This window comes from Coffea eugenioides, chromosome 2 (genome assembly GCF_003713205.1).
Source record: "Coffea eugenioides isolate CCC68of chromosome 2, Ceug_1.0, whole genome shotgun sequence".
Lineage (NCBI taxonomy): Eukaryota > Viridiplantae > Streptophyta > Magnoliopsida > Gentianales > Rubiaceae > Coffea > Coffea eugenioides.
In genome coordinates, this window is record NC_040036.1 from 33,056,915 (window position 1) to 33,075,781 (window position 18,867).

The window sequence follows — 18,867 nt, forward strand, 5'->3', positions numbered from 1 at the left end:
ATTTCAACCGACGGCGTTTTAGCCGGTCCACTGCTTTTATTTTTTTTTTTAAGTTCCCCGGGATAAATCATCGTGCTTTTTTCTTTTTCTTTTTTTTTTGTTCCATTTCTCGTGGCTATAAATACGAAATTTGAAAAAGGAGTTGAGGAGGGAAGGAGAGAACTCGCACTGTCAGATAAACGCTAGGCTAGAAGACGATGATGATGAAGAGGCAAGCCGGAGTCGGACGGTATAGAGGAGAATCAACTGCGTCACTTTCTAATTCTTCGATCGCCATCTCCAATTCAGGTTCTTCCTTCGCGATTTCGTGTTATGCGATTTTTATGTTTGTTTTTTGTTTTTCTTTTCAATTTCTCGCATTATTATTGTTTGTAGTGTATGTTATTATCTAGTTTAATTTAATTAGTTTTCTCTACTATATACTTAGAAAACCAATTCAGCTGACATTTGTGTAATTATTTATATTGTTAGATCGATAAAAACAAAAAAGGCGAGATTTGGTTCTTCTTTTTGTGAGTTTTCAGATTTGAAGTTTATTATTTCATGTACCTGACCTTTTTCATTTCCTTCCATTTTTCAGTTTATGTACTGGAAAAAGAAAATTTCAATATGCCGGCATATATTCCCGTATTTGTTTTTGATTTAAAATTTTATTCCTAATGTACTTGAAATGCTATTTCGTCTTAGAAAATTGAAACTGGTCACTATGATGTATAATTTGATGTGATCATTTGGCTAAAGAATAGATTTGGATTAAATTGGTGCAGCAGACTTCTAAGGAGACTTCTGCTTATGTTTCATAATATTAAATTCTGTTTGTGATTCCCGATACTATTTGACCAGGATATTCTTTTGACTTCGACATTTATTTTTGACTAAGTTGCATTTCAGCTAAGGTTATTCTGTTCTGCTCATCGAGCATCTCTTAATATGTAAAATGTTGAGAACGTTTAAAACATAGTACAACTACAATTGGAGTAGTTTATTTACTTGGCACTTGGAAAATTGAGATTTTGCTGCCTTTTTTGGGAAAAGGAATCATTGCCAATCAAGACCTGTGTTTAGCTTTTATGTCAATAAGAAAGTTTTGTGCTTTATCTTCTCCAAGTCCTAAATCCTAGTGATTGTTTTTAGGTGGTTGTTTTCTTTCCAGCTAATAGTGAAACTTGGTAATCAATCGTCAACACATTTATTCCTTGACATATTTGTCTGCTGTTGAATTGACATTGACTTTGTACTGTTGTTAATGATTTTTGCTTGTGTTGATGCATTATGCACTTGATTGACATGCTTAAAAGCCTCCATGAGTTATCCGGCTTGTTTTTATATTTGTTGCTTTATACAGTCAGTGTCATTAATGAACACAGTACATTGGTTTCCGGTTTTATATCCCTAATTACTTAAAAGACTTTTCAGGATTTAAGTCACTGCACTAATCTTTTTCTTTTTTTCTTAAAAGGTTACTCCTAAATTGTCTTCTTTCAGCAAGAAGAATGTATCTGACCCTTAATAAGACTTGGTTACCATATGTATGATTTATTGATGAAAAGTTCTTCTCTAAAGACCATTCTATCTAGATACCTCTATGCTGCATTAAACTTCTCATGCTTTTGGAACTTGCTTGTAGTACTAGTCCTCTTTTATTTCACAAAAGTTGATTCCCCAGAAACTGCTCTCTAAAGAATAAGGATTTGATGTGGAGTTATGTATATAACTATTGTAGGGATAGAGTATAGAATAGATCAGTTTACCAAAAAGAATGAGTTGGTACATTTTTTCAGATACTAACTATGCCTTTCTATATATCATCCTTCGCGGCCTATATGATCTGTAGCTATAGAATGTTAATTATGTAAATCTAATGTAGGAACTTTAATGTGCCTGGATGGTTGAGACTGAAACTAAAAGAAGAGATACACTAGAATGCCTGAATTTAGATCTTTGAGGCTGCCACCTGAATCATACTTTGCCAATTTTAAGCTTCTTGGAGTGGTTGATTAGTCTTGATTTCAACGTTCTGCAGGTAGCAGTGGAGTTTGTATGATGAGCACTGCATGGCGAGATGAACAACAGCCATCCTTCATCAACTTCATCTCATGTTTCCTCAGTGCAAATTCTTTCCGTCTGAACATTGTGCCAATTGCTCCAGTTATTACCCATTTTGTCTGATTTTTTATTTCTAGAGTTGATTCCATGCAGTTTCTGAAATGCCTTGCTTGCAGGATTTCATTTTCAACTGTGGAGGTTTGTCCATAGCTTTCATTTTTGTGACTAACTGGGATTCTAACTTAACTGCATCGGTGTTTACAAGGTCAGTCTTTTGCTAATTCTATTCAAAGTTTCTGTTAATGTATCTAAACAGGTATCATTTGTTTTACGCAGAGTTCAGAAATTGAAAGAACAGTTTGCTCACTTGTATGTGGTTGTCAATCTACCAACAGAGGAGCAGAATGATTCTTTTGTTCGCTCTTATTTCAAGTGAGCTTCTTCCCTTTTGCCGTCTGAACTGCATTTGCCATAAAATGGCCCTGTACAAAATGAAGGACTTGGTATTTGTTTGGATGTTGTTGAAGATCCGATATGGAGTTTGGCAGGCCAACATTTATGCCAGTACTGGACATAGAGATGGGATTTGAGAAGATTTTGAAGATTGCACTTGCTCGCGGGAGTAAGACTCTTAGTTAATGCAGCTGATAAATTTGTAATTGGTTAGTTTATTTTGACTTTAGCAATTCTCAATGCAGTTGCTAAGCGACAAGATGCTATATCAAAACTAAAAGCAGATGTAAGTGGAGATATAGCTTACCATTTTCTTGGTGCACTTCTTTGCATTAGATGCGTAGCCAATTCCTTTTTCCATGCTTTCAGCGAGAAAGATCAGTGCAAACAATGGATGCGTATCTCAGAGTGGTCACCTCCATTCCAGGCATTGATAGTCATGATGCAAATGCGGTACTAAAACTTCCTACCAATTACATTCTTAGCTTTCATTTTTCCTTCTATTACAGCCTTACCCTTCCCTATGTATTGGTGGAAAGAGACAAAAAGGGTAGGGTTGAGAAGAGTCAATTTGTTAAGTCCTTCTGCAGTTGAAGATCCAGATGATTTCTTTTGCATATAGAAATTTGCATACATGTATAATGGCTGTACCATCTCAACTATCTTAAGCGTACCTCTGGTTTTGGCGGAACTTGACTCATCCAGTGAGGCATGGGAACCATTCCTCTTGTTGAGCAATATATTTCTGTAAATTCTCTACATGTTCTTGGTCATATATTATTCATGGGCTGAGTTATCTTCTACTTTTGGATTTTTTTTTTTCCTTTGGTGGGAGAACTTTAATTATTCTTATGCTATTATTAAGAAATTTTTCAAACAACATAAAATGATTTATTCATTCTTTACTGCCTCGTGGAGTATGAAACTGCACATCTTGTCCGAAGACTGCGGTGTGAAATTTGGCAATATTTCTTTGTTCCAATTTGAACCACAAAATCTGCTCTAATGTTTAGAGACATTTATATTCTTATATCTGCAAAATAGTAACAAAGGTTGACGACTATCCTCTGCAGCTAAATCAAGCTGTTGGTTCAATTGAAGCAATTGCAAAAGCATCAAAGGAGTACATTTTGGAATATACTGATCTTTCTGCGGAGAAAGCTGAGACGATTACAAGGTTTTTCAGAGATCAAAGCTATTATCTTGGTCCCAAAATCAGTTAGATTCATCTTAGAAGTTCAACTTTACTTTGGATATCCCTTGAGGCAAATTTGTCGTGTCAGAGATTAGTTTAAGTTCTACTCGTATATAAGTATGCTTAAAAAAGAACTATAGCACAGCGACTGTCCTGAAAAAGGGTTTTATTCTCTGTTCAATTCACGGTCATCATGCCTGGTGTTATCTGATGTTTGCTGTATAAATACAAGTCGTTGCATTTGTTGCTTTAAATTTGCATGTAAAAAACGTTGGAATGGGGGCTTTGGTTGGCTTGAATTGTCATTTACTAATCGCATGATGAAAATTAATGTACGTCGGCATGATGCTTTCCTGTTCTGGGCTTAACATCTTGTAGTACGAAGTAATTTTGTCTTCGTTCCGTTCTTGATTTCTCATGGTTAAAATTGCTGAGGATTATGTGGCTGTACCGTACGTGCCCAAGTACAGCTGAGTTGGCAATAGCCTTGACTGCATCCATGTCTCTCTCAAATTTGCTCAACTTTTTCAACCTTAGCCTCCCACAAGATTGATTTGAAAGTCCTGCCACGAAAATACAATTACAAAACAAAATGAAGAAATATCCTCTTGAAATTTGCTACGAAATAGCTTCCTTCTGGAACTTGTACCTCTTCTAACTAGAGCGATACACATAGCAGGAGTCACAAAAAGCGTTACAAACGACTACAATAGTGCTCAGTGCGAAGAGCACAAAACAAATCACGGAAGGCTAAGCAAAAAGATTATGCATGAACCAACAGACACATCTCAGCCAGCCTTGTATCTACTACAACCACATTTAGGGGTAACAGAGAAGAAAATTTAAAAGCTCAGGGAGACAAAATTTGCTATACTAGTTTCGAAGTTGACTAACACTATGATGGAGCACCAAGATACGATGCAAGTCGCAGTATATCGCTGAATACTCCAGCTGCTGTCACTTCTGCTCCAGCACCTGGGCCGCGGACAATTAGTGGCTGCTTCTTATACCTTTCAGTTGTGAACGCGATGATGTTATCAGATCCTGAAAGCTGTGCAAATGGATCTTCCTTTTTGTACCTTCGCAATTCTACCGTCCCCTTTCGGTTTTCAACATCTACCACCCCAACGTAGCGTAGAACCTTCAAATATGTGAAAATCACAAGACATCCTTAACAAACGAAGCCAGATAAAGTTAACTTAAGCAATCAATTGAGCTTCCAAACTAAACTGCTGTTGCACTAAACTGCAACCAAGTTCCCCCATGACCATTTGCAGAGAGTACCGATATGCAAAATTCCCAGACAGAAATCCCTTGCATTTGGATTGAGGGATTTGACAAAGGATTTTAAAATCCTCTCAAATCCTCTAGGTTTGTTTGGATTGCTTGGGAAGTATTTGGATTTGCAATCCACCAATTATTTAAATACATTTAAATGCTAAAATAATTGGTAGAGTACAAACCCAATTACCTCCCAATTAATCCTAACAACCTAGAGGATTTCAAATCCTTCGTCAAATTCCTCGATCCTCAGCCTCCTGATTTACACAGAGAATGCATTTTAGAAAAATACTTACTTCCCCAGAATCCTCAGCCTCCTGCCTTCGCTTTGCCAAATCTTGGTCAAATTGTGGCAGCTGCTGTAGAAACTCCTCAGGAGATGTTACAGCCTGAACATCGACATTATAAACATTTCGAAGATAAGCCAAGCTTCAAAATATTAGCAGACTAGGAATATTAAACTCTTAGAGCTGGCGGAAGATGATGAAAGCACAATTCTGACCCTCAGAGGTTCTGGCACCAGGTTCTCAATAGGAATATCTGAGAGTTCCAGCTTTAATCCGGCTTCTCTAGCAAGAATAATTACCTGTAATGTTGAAGCTACTCAGTTAGGAAATACCAACCCAAAATTGATGAAACTGTTATACGTGACTGAAAATATGGCATGCATATTTAAACAGAATAAACCAGTGTAGTAACGCACAAGCAGAGACCAAATTGAAACAAATGGGTCTTTGAATGTCAGCATAGATGACTGAAAATAACAAATGCTAAAGAAGAGTCAATGGACCGTCTTCTAACTTTGGAAGCACAGGCACATGTATGAGAACATTTATTGCACAAGGAATATGCAGCACAGCAATATCATTAAATCAAGACATACTACCTTTCTAGCCACATCGGTTCCAGAAAGATCATCTCTAGGATCCGGTTCTGTATAACCTGCCTCTTTTGCCGCCTTCACTACTTCACTGAAAGCTCGTGCTCCAGCAAAGTTGTTAAATATATAACTCAGAGTCCCACTGAAATTAGAAATTATCAAATCAATGTGATCAGATAGAAAACAATACAAATTGTCCATGCAGGTAGAAAAAAAATGTGTAAATAACTCATTTTAATGGATTGCATCTCACACTTATTCCGTAACAAATCAGATAGCCTAGTTCTCTTAAACCCAAGTTCTGTTCGCTTGTCAATGGTAAATTTGCTCAATCCTTGGTTCACATACTAAGCTGTGACTAGAAAAAGACAAAAATGTTGGCTGTCTACCTGGAAACCCATGCAGACCAAACATGCGACTTTCTCTCTTTTTCCCCAGTCAGTATACTATTCTTTAGGTTGTAGCCTACTTGATGTACAACTTGCCACTTGAAGTACACTCATCCAAGATGAGATAGATGGCTAATTTCCTTTTCTGAAATAACTCAAGAGACTGAGTTATCCTCTAAAACCTTATAATAGAAAAGTTTGCCTACTCCGATAGATGATTCCCTTATAGTGTTACTAACCTGAAAATGCCTTCAATACGCAATATTTTATCACCAGTTACATTTAGACCCTGTAAGGTGCTAATAATTGGAAGACCAGCTCCAACAGTAGCTTCATAGAAGTAATGCGTATAAGATCGACGTTGGAGAGCTCTCAACTTCAGATACTGCATTCAGTGCAAAAATATGCAGGAATCATTAAGAGATTTTTCAAGCAAGATGGACCATGCTACAATAAAAAGTGTGTATGTAATGTGTGTGTGAGGAAGAGACAGAGAGACGGATTGGAAAGAGAAAGGCAGTATGTCAAGATAGATATAATTGCAGATAATGAGGAATATTGCTGAATAAAAAAATTAGCACGCCTTCCAGATAACAATTGACATCATAGAAAGATTTAACCACAAGTTTTAGACATAATAAAGTGACGCTGCTGATAGAAACAATGGTATCTCCTGCAAATAACCACAGATCTTGCTAAAAAAAACACCTCGTGCGAGAAGCTTCATACCCTTTGTTGACCAAAGCAAATTTGTTCTAAAATATAGACTAACCTGCTCAAGTGGTCCTGAATTGGCCTTCTTGTTTGGGGTGACAACATGTATTCCCCTACGTAACCATTCATAGTAATGACTTGCAACTACAGAGTCTGCTGTACAATCCACTAAAACAGTATTCGGGATGAAATGCTTCCCGTGCACATGATGAACAAAGGTCTCAAGGTCAGCTTTTTCACCAAGCTCACTTTGAAGCTTCCTCCATCTAGACAAGTCAATGCCCCTAAGACCAGTAACAACAAATTAAGCCTTGTATTTACCACTGAAATGGTACCTATACACTAAAAGAAGCAGATAACAATAGATAAAGGGCAAAAAATCCTAGCAGCCATTAAACAATTGCCCCCATCGATTTTTGACCATCAAACAATTTTTCATAAACTAGCTAATCAGCACACTCGTGACCATTTCACCGATTATTGCTCTTAATCTACAAAATAATCAATCTCTTGTTTTGACAAAAAGTACCCATGGTGGACAAATATACCCTTGTGTTTTGACACGTATTCTAATTATTTTGTAGATTAAGAGCAATAATCAACGAAATGGCCACGGGTGTGCTGGTTAGTTAGTTTAATGGCTAATTTGTGACAAAAAATTGTTTGATCGTCAAAAGTCGATGCAAGCAATAGTTTAATGACTGCTGAGGTTTTTACCCATAGATAAATACGTCATTACTAAGCTGGTCCAAATTAACATTTCAAGAGGTTTGTTGACTTACTAGTGATGCTCAACCCAACAGGTATAAACGATGGAGTACACATGAGAAGCATTAAGCTGATAATTATCATTTACAAAATTGAACACAAAATTCTAGCCTCTTAATGTTCTCAAGAAAAATCTGATAAAATCTTATCCACACCCAAATTAACATAGTAACACCAGTTTTAACACTATAACCAAGAATCATTTTCCCACAACCTATCACCATGCAGCATCTCCTTAGGTGCCAACCTATGTTAAAACACTACAAAGCCATAATAAATAGCCCACATTCTCATATTCTGCTTCTTTCACATAGACCAGGCAACCAAAAGACCACATACAGTGAAGATCAATGAAGTCCTAAAGAATTTCAACTAAAATTCATACTTGAGTATGTCAAACTTACTTATCACTTAGAAGCATTTTCCTTGATCCAGTAATTCCCATAACACGCAAATCAATGTTAAACTTTTCCTTGAGGACTGCCGCCTGCCATCAACAAATACACAAATAGCATCAGTTATCCCCCCCCGGTGGACATAAAAGTGAAACATCAGTTAAAACCAGCAAAAAAAGCAATAGACTACATGTTATCCATGAAGAAAGGGAAAAGGTAAATGCTTTAGAAATCCCTCAATGAAACTAGCAGAAGGCAGTACAAGGAGAAAGTAAATATACAAGACAAGCAGAAAGATGAATCCACTGAATTACTGCTCATTATGCTTGCATAGGATTGTGATCTATTACAACAACTGAGTTGAATTAAGTTCATTGCTGCTCTTTGTGCTGGTTATGGATTGTAATATACTATAACAACTGATGTCTTCTCTGTAAAAAGATCCTCCTTCATTAAAAAATACGTCGATACAGTGTGATAACAAATGCAATTGAAAAGTATGAGATCAATTCTTATTACAAGAAAACCAGTCTAATAACATGCAGGCATATTCATCCTTCCGTTGCAGAAACTCATGGCTAATCTTCAAAGTAATGTTAGAGAAGCATATTCATCTGAATACTGCCACATATTCACAGCAGATAGAGATCACAAAAGGTACTAAGCTATCAATACATAGGGGCAGTTAGACATGTAATACAGGATAACAAGAAAATCCAATCATTCTTCCGTACACGAGCAATGGAGTATCAGAAACATCACTACCAGTGACAAACCCAGAGGCCTATGGCACTTTTTAAACAACTGTGTGGAATGGGGAAAACCAAATCAAAGAATGAAACTAATACAGGAAAAAAGTGAAAGAAACCAAAAAAAAAAGGTGTGTTTCAAATAGCAAAAGATCACTCTTATCAACAAAGGAATTCAGAATTTTAGGAAAGTTCGAAGAAAACTATGAATACAAAACAAATCAACGGATGAAAACTGAAGCAGGAAAGAAGGGAAAAATAAACAACCAAAAAGAAAGAATCAATTGTGTTGCACTATGTTCCTAGGTCCCTGGCCAACTGTCTCAATTTAAAATGTACAAAAAACCTACAAAGAATATTCTTGGGATAACTCCACGGATTAACTTCTCTTTCATGCAGGTACACTACATGAAAATCAACACCATTGATGTAGGTACAGCAGATGGAATTATAAGCGCTGCTTGGAAAAATGAGAAACCCCTAAATGTCTCAAGTTAGGATGAAATGATTATATGGGAAATGGTAAACAACATCTACTGCACAAGTCAATAATGGATATCAGCTAGGGGCGGAAGTCACAGATGATGATACACATAGTTGAGTTAAATCTTTGAAACTTATTAGATGCACACCTTGCCTAAGTGCAAATTTCATTTTATCACTTCCTGAACTAAGTTTGACAGGGACATATGGAGATAATACAATGTCAAGTGGTTGAAAATTTTTGGTTCTAAAGTAATAGTGAAAAGCCAAACTCAGTTTAACAAGATAGACAAACACTCAGTTGATAAATTATTGGACATGAAGTGAAGAAATCCTAGATGCATGTCCTAATCATCAGACAAAATGGAAATTGAAGAAGTCCCTGGTTGTGCACTATGATATGATGACAGATCATCACCAGATGTATCAGTATAAAACAAGTGCTGGATGTTCCAGGTCATGCACCTCAACACATGCATTCAAGCTGGAGCTCGTACTACTGAATGTAAAACTGTTCATGAACAGTGTTCTACCACTAAGAGATAATAAACTCATTATAAATGGATGCCCAGTGACAACGGTAAAGCGGTTGAATAAACTCTCTCTCTCTCTCTCTCTCTCTCTCTCTCTAACACTTCTCTTTTCTTATTCCATACTTCTATCTCCTTGCAGCAAAAACTAACATAAGCATCAGAGCATACACCAGGGGACTTAGCCCCGCCTACATTCTGCAGGTCAGAACTTGTGCAAGGCAGCTCAAAAAAGCACAGGATTTACCTGGTCCCTGAGCTGGTCAAGTAATGTACCACCAATCAACCCTGGACCAATAATTCCCATAGCAATTGTGGTCTGTGACAGATAAAACCTAGAGTGCACAGCCCGTAAAGCTCTTATACAATCTTCACGCCGGACAACCACTGTAATGTTGTACTCTGAGCAACCTTGAGCTATTGCACGGACATTAATATTAGCCTGCAGAAAAATGCCATGAAGTTTAGAATATTGTTATAGCAGGAAACAATATCTTGAGCTATTGCATCTAACCCAATATTATAGCATAGAAGAATGCCATAAAGTACAGAAACATGATTACAACAGAAACAGGAAATTTTCACTGCTTACTCGGAAAAGATTAGACACCCATCTTTTTCATCTTTAAGTTACCATGACAAAAATCACAAATCAATGCAGCAGAAACATGTTAAATTCCAAAAGAAATAAGAAGAAAATGTTCTCAAATAGATGCCTTTCAAATAAATTTCAGAGGGGGCGGGGGCGTGCTATATAGTAGCAAGAAAAAAGTTCCCAACCTTTGCAAGTGCATTAAATAGAGTAGCACTAACTCCAGGGGTGCTTGCCATTTTTTGGCCAACTGCTGCCAAAATACTACAGTTTGGAATAACAGCAACCTGGAAATAACTGCATTCATTTCAGTGTGGAAATCAAGCAAATAAAAATAGTAAAACTCATCAAATAGCTATATTGCAATTATGTGCAGACATCACTGACATCAGCGAAGTCATTTCAACAAAGCCTGATAAAATCAAAACAACTATGAAAACACGGCTAACAAACCAAAACCAGCAAAGAAAAAGCATACCAAATGAAGCATTCTATTCAATCATTGTACAATTTCTTGTACTAGCATCTCTTATATGCTATAAACTTTGTCTTAAGACTTTAGATCCTAAAGTATAAGGAATTATGATCACTCGAATTGCTTTAACTAAGACACTGAAGCAGCAAATGCAAACCCCACAGTCAACGTAAGCCCTGTCATTCGCTGATAAAATAGGCATCCTGGTTAGAACAAAGCGCATGGTCCATAGTTAAGCAAAGAAGGAAAAATTCACAGGTTCGATAGGTCTGTCACTAGTAGGATAAAAAGTTTCCAAAATTAATATGCTTTTTTAGAGTAGACAGATCGCCCACCTCCGATAATTCTTGCACCAGCAAAAGTTAAAAAAAAAAAATTTCTGAAATCACAAGCTTCAAAATTGCCCCTTTTTCATTTAAATTCCTCTATAATGCAGCAGCATACAACTCTCTTGTCCAAAAAAAAGTAATAATAATTCACGGGATACCTCTCTGAATCAGCACTCCACAATGCTCTTTTTTATTAATAGTAACACATACAAGACAACACAATCCTTCAAACTAGTTTGCAGCGAACTTTGTACAATCAGAGCATCATTAGCACTCAAGGGCCTGCCACTCGCACAGGTATATAGACACAGCTTAGGTAGAAAACCAAAGATCTTTAAAACAGAGAACTTGGTAGGACCCCTACCCCATTCCCTACTCCCCTAGTCCCAAAGAAGAAAGAAAATGAAAACCAAGATAAGTGCAGGAATCAGCACAGGTTAAAATAAATTGATTTTATGGTCATCATGATCATGGCTCTACAATTAGAAGGCACAACATTTCTAGTACTCAAGCTGTCAGTGCATCAATACCAGTCAGCAAGTCATTTCAGCATTTAAGAAAAATGAATAAAAAAGGTCTGTGAACACTTGGAAATATAGAAAAAACCTGAGAAAGGCGCCCGGCAGCCAAAGCTTGACGAAATCTAGCCTCCAAAGCTTCAGCAACAGCCTTAACTTCCTTCTCAGGTACAGCAAAGCATACTGAATGCTCACTGCTAGCCTGCACTTGTATTAAATGAAAACTTTAATTAACAAAAATGTGACAATGACAAATTCGGAGGATCAACAATCACAAGTTAACAAATACATAAACAAGACAAGATTAAAGATACCTGGGATATCATGATTACATTAGCTCCGACATCTTTGACAGCACCAAAAATTGCACTAGCTGTACCAGGAACACCAGCCATTCCAGTTCTGCAGAAAGCATTCGCAATTAAGACTTGATGGAGCATAGAGGTCACAATATACTTAAATATAATGATATAGTATCGCACCCTTCAACATTCACAAGGGCCAAATTGTCTATTGTTGCAAATCCTTTGACTGGAGATTCCAATTTCTGACCATTTTCAGTCTCACTGACCAATGGCCTACAGATCATAGTTCCAGGAGCAGAAAGGTTGAAGATATTTCTTATGACAATTGGTATGTCATACCGCATAACTGGAATAATGGTCCGAGGATGCAAAACATTTGCTCCAAAGTATGACTGTTGACAAGTTCAAACTATGCTGTCAGAAACGCATTTAATCAGCAGACTTATAATGTATTCCAAGTACCAGACACGGTGCATTTACCATTTCCCATGCCTCTTGATAAGACAATTTCTCCAGGATAACAGCCTCACTGACTGCCGAAGATTAAAAAAAAGAAAGAGATCAGCATTTTATCATGCAGTACAAATGAAATGGTAAGCATCTTGATTTATCTACTTAAAAATGCATCCAACTACAGGCAACAGATCTGGGGAAGATTGATGTTCTGCATATCACATGGCCTCAAAGTAGAGAAAAATAGGAAGAGTACAATCTGCTTCTGTGGAGGCAATCAGCAGACAAATTCAATGAGCCAAAACAAACCTTTTCTCGGGTCTGCACTATATACGCCATCAACATCAGTCCAGATTGTTACTTGTCCTGCTCTAAACAATGCACCCATAATAGCAGCAGAGAAATCACTCCCATCTCTCTTCAAAGTTGTAGGTATATCTTGTGGGGTGCTAGCTATAAAACCAGTAGCAATGATTGTTTTGGACGGATTCTCTGAGTACCATTTTTCAAGTCTTTTCCCAGACTCTAAATAGTCAGGATCAACCTGATTTGAACCTGTAGGAGTTACAATGAGGACCTTTCTAGTGTCCATCCAATTGGCATCAACTCCATTCTACAAAAGGATAGAAAAAACCACAAAAAAGTATATGCTGAATGAACATAAAATATCATAGAAAAAGTATTTGCTGAATGAAGATAGTATAGAGAAAACCCAAACAATGCACACTATGAAAAAGAGGTAACTGAGGGATTAGCCACCTTCCTGACAACAGCCGCCAACATTTGAGCAGACCACAACTCACCATGACCCACAACAAAATCCGAAAAAGATTCTGTTGCATGACCAGCTGCAATACAGTAAGCCATTAATTTATAAGCCAAATTCCTTCAAAATGGAAAACAAGGAGTTGTTAAAAAAAACAAAAGTAACAACAACAAACACCTATCAAGTAGGACTCAAAATCTATGATATGGCTTTTCCTACGCATTATTAGCACTCTACTAATCAAGTCAATGCTCCCTCCGTCCCATAAATATTGGACTTTTTGAATGTTGTGCTTTTCGGTAAGTGACCAACAATTGAATTGTTTTGCTCTGCTTTCCATTCCTATTCCCCTCTCATAAGATCTTTTTGGCGGGGTCACATTTTTACTAAGTGTTGTTTCTAAAAGGAGTGATTGCACAGAAAGAATCCAAGTAATCCATTCCATGCACGGTTAAGCACATTTTTCTGTAGGAAACAGCACCAGAACATGAAACTTCACTGAGGGTCCACTATAGTGAGAGAAATTGTAAAGTATTATCCTGGCTGGTAAAGGAGTGGAATAGACGGGAGAATATTTGAAAACTACTAGCCACTTTAGGAATGTTACATGAGTTTTGGGACAACCCAAAAGGGAAAGTAGGACAGTACCAATGGGGTGGAGGAAGTATCAGAAATTATCACATACAATCCGAGTTCAATCAGAACATCCATTAACCTCCAGAATACTTATGAAAACCAACTTAACGACCAAGTCTGCTTGTGAGTTTGTACAAATTAATCTCTCTCAACCACTTGTACTTTTGTCTGTTCTGTATTACTCACACACCGTAGAAAGGTGCACTCCCAAATTTTTAATATCAAATTTGATAAAATAAACAACAAAAAACAAAAGAAGAAGAGTAAGATAACAAAGAAAGGTACCAATATGTATTGCACGAAGCATAGCTTTGAGGTTGTTGACGTCGTCATGCAAGCTAGACAAGAAACCAGCAAGATCATCCCCTTCGAGCAGATCAAGAGCTGTTAACTTGTGCTTTTCTAAAACAGCATCAAGTGCAGTTATGTAAGAATCATCACGCGACTGCGCTTTGTTAATAAGGTCATACATCATGTCAGTAACCTTTGACATAGCAGAGACAACGACCAACTTTCTTTCAGATTCATCCTTAACTATTATCTCTGCCACATTTTTTATTCTATCCGAACTTCCCACACAAGTACCACCAAATTTATGTATGGACCAAGTATCACCCTTCGGAAGCTGAGCTTGTTCTACAGCTTCATCCAGCAAAACATCAGCTGAAACAATAACCCAAAGAAAAGTAAATAACTTATTCAGTAACTCCAAAAATTTATGATTAACATTCTCCATAATTTTTTTATACACCTGCGCTTGCTACTGAAACCAATATGTTGGATGTAGACGAATCCCTTCTTCCACATCTCAAATTGAAGTCTGAGCTGAAACAAGAGAAAAACATATACTAATATTTTCAGTTGTTGACTTCAGTATCGCGAAACCAATTACCGTAGCAATGAATTTTCGCTCTCCTTCTCTTCATTTTAAGATGAAGCTGAGGCAGAACTATTCTTTTTTGTATCAAATTAAAGACTTTTTGGTTTTTTTCCCCCACTCTCAATCTATAGACTTCTTCTGATACTTTATTCGGCATAATTATTAAAGTAACAACTAAATTTAGTCCTTGGGCCCTCATTTGCAAAAAGTTTAATCAAATAGCTTATGGACAATGAAAAAGTCGGACAGCAAATTAACATAAAATGCAAAACATTGGCATCCCCAGATTAACGAAACAGAAGAAACTCTAAGCACAATGAAGGGAAAGACAAATACCTAAAGAAAGCGTTGGGATGTTGGCGAAGAAGGGGAGAACAAGGATAGATCTTGGGCAGTAGTGAAGAATTCTTGCTCCTATAGTTGTTATTAGCACGGCTCCTCATCAGTGTTGTGGTCCTGTTAGTACCACAATTGCTACTATTCCCATTTACGCCTCCGCCGGCGAAGAATAATGAAGACGTGATATTATGGAAGTAAGATGGCTGGGAAATCGGAGAAGACAACGCCATTGCCGCCGCTGCCAAGAAGGAGAACTAACAGCCGTCAGCCGCAGGGGGTCGGTTGCAGTGGGAAGTGGCAGATAGTCGGCTACTTAAGTAATTGGCGGCTGCAGGGAAATAGTAGAACTAGTTTTATTATAGTAGTGCTTATGATTAATCAATTGGCTGGACTGCCTGATTTATATTGCATCTTTTAAAGGTGTTAGTTTCATCCTTAAAAAAGAAAAAGAGTTGAATTTAAATCAGGAATGTGTCTAAAGCTATGCACTTATAATGGCATAATTAAACCAAATTTCCTACTATTTCTAAATTAACATTAATTCTAGTCAAATTTTAGTAGTTTATTTGATTAAGATTTAAAGAAATTACTTGATAGTTTCTTGTTTTAGTAGTTTCCCAATTATACAAGTCTTATATGCTACAGGTAATTTAGTATTGTATTCAATTGAAAAAGGTGAGGAAATCTTGCAGAGAGTCGTGATTATTGTAAGGACAATCTTGTTTTGATATTATATCACTCTCAATATAAGAGTCAGATATACTTCTAGTTTTTTCTTTCCTTCTCTCACCCATTTTCATATGTGTCAAATATACTTTCGTTGTACGATTTTTAGGTGCTAACAATTTAGATTGAGGGATTTTGATGAAATATTGGAAATTCTCTCAAATCTTTAAATTGTGTGAATGAGTTGGATGGTATTTCAATTTGTAATCTTACAATTATTTGAGTAATTAAATAGATTTAATAATTTGTGAATTACAAAGGGATTTGAGAGCATAACAAAGGAGCAATGCTTTTTATATCTATGTGTATTTAAATGATAAATTAAGTAAAACTTGGGTGCATTTAGAAACTTTAAAATAGTAATGCCATAACGCTTTTGTAAAAAGTTTATCGGATGAATGTGGAGTCCAAATCGCATTTCTTAAAATAAATATTATGTGGCAATATTTTAGAATAGTAAAGTTAAATTAAGAAAATGTTTCAAGGTGAATTTAAGTAATAAATTATGTGTGAATTACTTGAACAAACCAATCATGATTAGAAAGTTATGAGACCAATACTAATGTGATTATAGAATATGAGGGGAAAAAGTTAGGCACGTAATTAGAGAATATGGTCAAAATATGTTTTCAAGATGTTTCACGTGAAACATACCCAATAATACCTTTTTGGTTTTCGTCTTTTGTTTTTGGTTTTTGTTTTTTAGGATAATTTCAGAAACCTCTTCTAACGTTAGCATCCCCTGAATTTTTGAAAATATCATCTACCATCCAAAATTCTGACTTTTGTGTAACATTTCAACCCATGTCATAATATGTAAGATTAAAAAGGTCGTTTCAAGAGAGAAAAATATTTTCATGCCACAAATGCCCTTTGATAGTCGTACTTGTTAAATTATAACAATCTTGTATGGAGATAAAAGGTTGGAAATAAAGACAAGATCTAAATAATATTCTTTCGAAAATATTAGTGCCAAAGTATTAACTATGCAATAAGAATAATGTTTCTTGCTTTGTCGAGCTGCAAAAGTATTTTATTTCAAGGTTTATATTATAAGCACATAATTACTGCAAAAGGAAAAGAGAAATCAAAATTTACAATTTTTACCTCTAATATCATGTACAAAATCACTGATTTAAAGAGAAAGAATAGTTTTAAAATTTTTTCACTTTTGTATTTGTTACTGCATCTTTTTTTTTTTTTTGGCATAGAAAAGAAAACTTTCAAAAACTCTAAATGAAAGCTTAGAACACCATAAGGAGATATATAAAGTTCATACTTGTTTTACATAAATTAGAAAATCATGCCTTTAAGCGCCTAACATTGGTGCCAAAATTTATTAAGGTAATTTTACTTTCTTTTCTGTTTTTAGACTTTAAAGGCAAGGATCAATTTAATTTTTTTCGAAGTATATTTTGCTTATAATCCGTACCTAAATTGAAGCTAAATGTTGATGACCCATGTTTTGTTAATAAGGATATCTATTTTTTTATTTTTAGATTGTAAAAATAGGATAGGGGTAATAAAAAAAAAACCCAATGAAATTAACAACAATGGTAATTTACGTACATATGATATGGATGAGAGTCTCCTACCATTTGTTGTGAACTTTATTGGGTTTTTTTTTCACTTGTTTTTTCTGGTCTCTAATTATACCTCGGGAACTTTTGGCACCTTCTAAGTGCAATTTAATTAAATAATTAAGTACCCTATCATACTAACACAAATGGAAAGTATATAATTAACACGACATAAAATGCAATCAAGAATTTACTACTAAGATTACTAGTACACAACGTACATACATATATGAAAACAATTACTTGAATCTGTTTGTCAAATGGTATATTAAAAGAACTTGACGGCATACTTTTTGATGTGCTTAAAGATGGCAAAGTTATTTTAAAAAAACCCTTCGCATTGTTCTTTCACCAGGTATGAACAGATTGATTTATAAATTTTCTAGGTCTTAGATTTTTTTTTCTTTCTTTTCCTTTGCTTCAATTGATGATAAGGTTTTTTTTTTGGGTCTAACGGGAGCACTTGTTAAAATAGATTTCAGTTGTCATATTTTTGGAAATATAAGATTACTTAGAGAAAATAAATAAATACAAGTGAGAATAGGTAAGATTAAATAGGGAAAGTATATAAATGCAATGGAGGGTAATAATTGTTAGTATGTGTATATATATAGTAGATTAGGCGAATGTTAGGTGTGTTAATGAATGCCCTATGGCAACTGTTACAAAAACTCTTTTTTTTTTTTTGTATTCATTAATACACTTAAACAATTCACAATCTACCATATGAATACACATATTAGTAAGTACCAACTATCACCCTACCTGCATATAAATACTTTCTTTTATTAATTATATTTTTTCAAAATATGAACACCTGAACTATATTTTTCAACAAGTGTTAGTGTCAGTTTAGGATGGCATTTGTTATATAATTTTATTATAGTTAAATTTTAGCAAATAATCAAGTACTAAAATATCGACACATCACCAAGTTATTATTCACTGTAATTTCATAATTGAAACTCATAAAAACAATCAAACAAAAGTTATTTGAATACAATCCAACATGATGAAATAAATACAACTAAAATAGTCAAGTTTTCACTTTTGGTACAAATACAATCACTAATTCATTATTGTATTTGTGCTTTTTTTTTGAGAAAAAAGTATTTTTGTATTAAGTGTGATTATGGATTTAGTATTAATGTATTAGTAAATTTAGTATAACCAATTAATAATTTCTATTAGTAGACATATATAATTATTAGTATAATTGATAATATCAATTATATTACATATACTAATATACATTATATAATACATATAACTAATAATATCATTATTATAAGTTTGTAAGTAATTAAATTAAATATTATATATAATTATATACATATTTATTTATTTTTTAATGGGTGGCGAGGTGGGGGATGGGGCGGGGGTAT

General features: G+C 35.3%; 2 protein-coding genes across 2 annotated transcripts; one reads left to right on the forward strand and one right to left on the reverse strand.

The window, feature by feature from the left end:
- The first annotated feature begins 51 nt into the window (after window positions 1-51).
- On the forward strand, window positions 52-3,989 carry LOC113763096 (protein PARTING DANCERS). Its single transcript, XM_027306804.1, has 8 exons — window positions 52-288; window positions 2,024-2,148; window positions 2,223-2,311; window positions 2,383-2,478; window positions 2,574-2,668; window positions 2,745-2,785; window positions 2,869-2,952; window positions 3,573-3,989. The coding sequence occupies exons 1-8, from the start codon at window positions 198-200 to the stop codon at window positions 3,720-3,722; spliced, it is 771 nt and encodes a 256-aa protein (XP_027162605.1). The 5' UTR covers window positions 52-197; the 3' UTR covers window positions 3,723-3,989.
- Window positions 3,990-4,287: 298 nt separating this feature from the next.
- LOC113761382 (bifunctional aspartokinase/homoserine dehydrogenase 1, chloroplastic-like) lies at window positions 4,288-15,497 on the reverse strand. The gene is made up of 18 exons (XM_027304344.1): window positions 15,174-15,497; window positions 14,709-14,782; window positions 14,243-14,620; window positions 13,315-13,403; window positions 12,865-13,168; window positions 12,583-12,635; window positions 12,280-12,494; window positions 12,112-12,199; window positions 11,886-11,999; window positions 10,664-10,762; window positions 10,131-10,325; window positions 8,131-8,213; window positions 7,017-7,242; window positions 6,484-6,629; window positions 5,862-5,997; window positions 5,478-5,561; window positions 5,272-5,364; window positions 4,288-4,835 (listed from the first exon to the last, which is right to left on the reverse strand). The coding sequence occupies exons 1-18, from the start codon at window positions 15,404-15,406 to the stop codon at window positions 4,590-4,592; spliced, it is 2,856 nt and encodes a 951-aa protein (XP_027160145.1). The 5' UTR covers window positions 15,407-15,497; the 3' UTR covers window positions 4,288-4,589.
- Window positions 15,498-18,867: the final 3,370 nt, after the last annotated feature.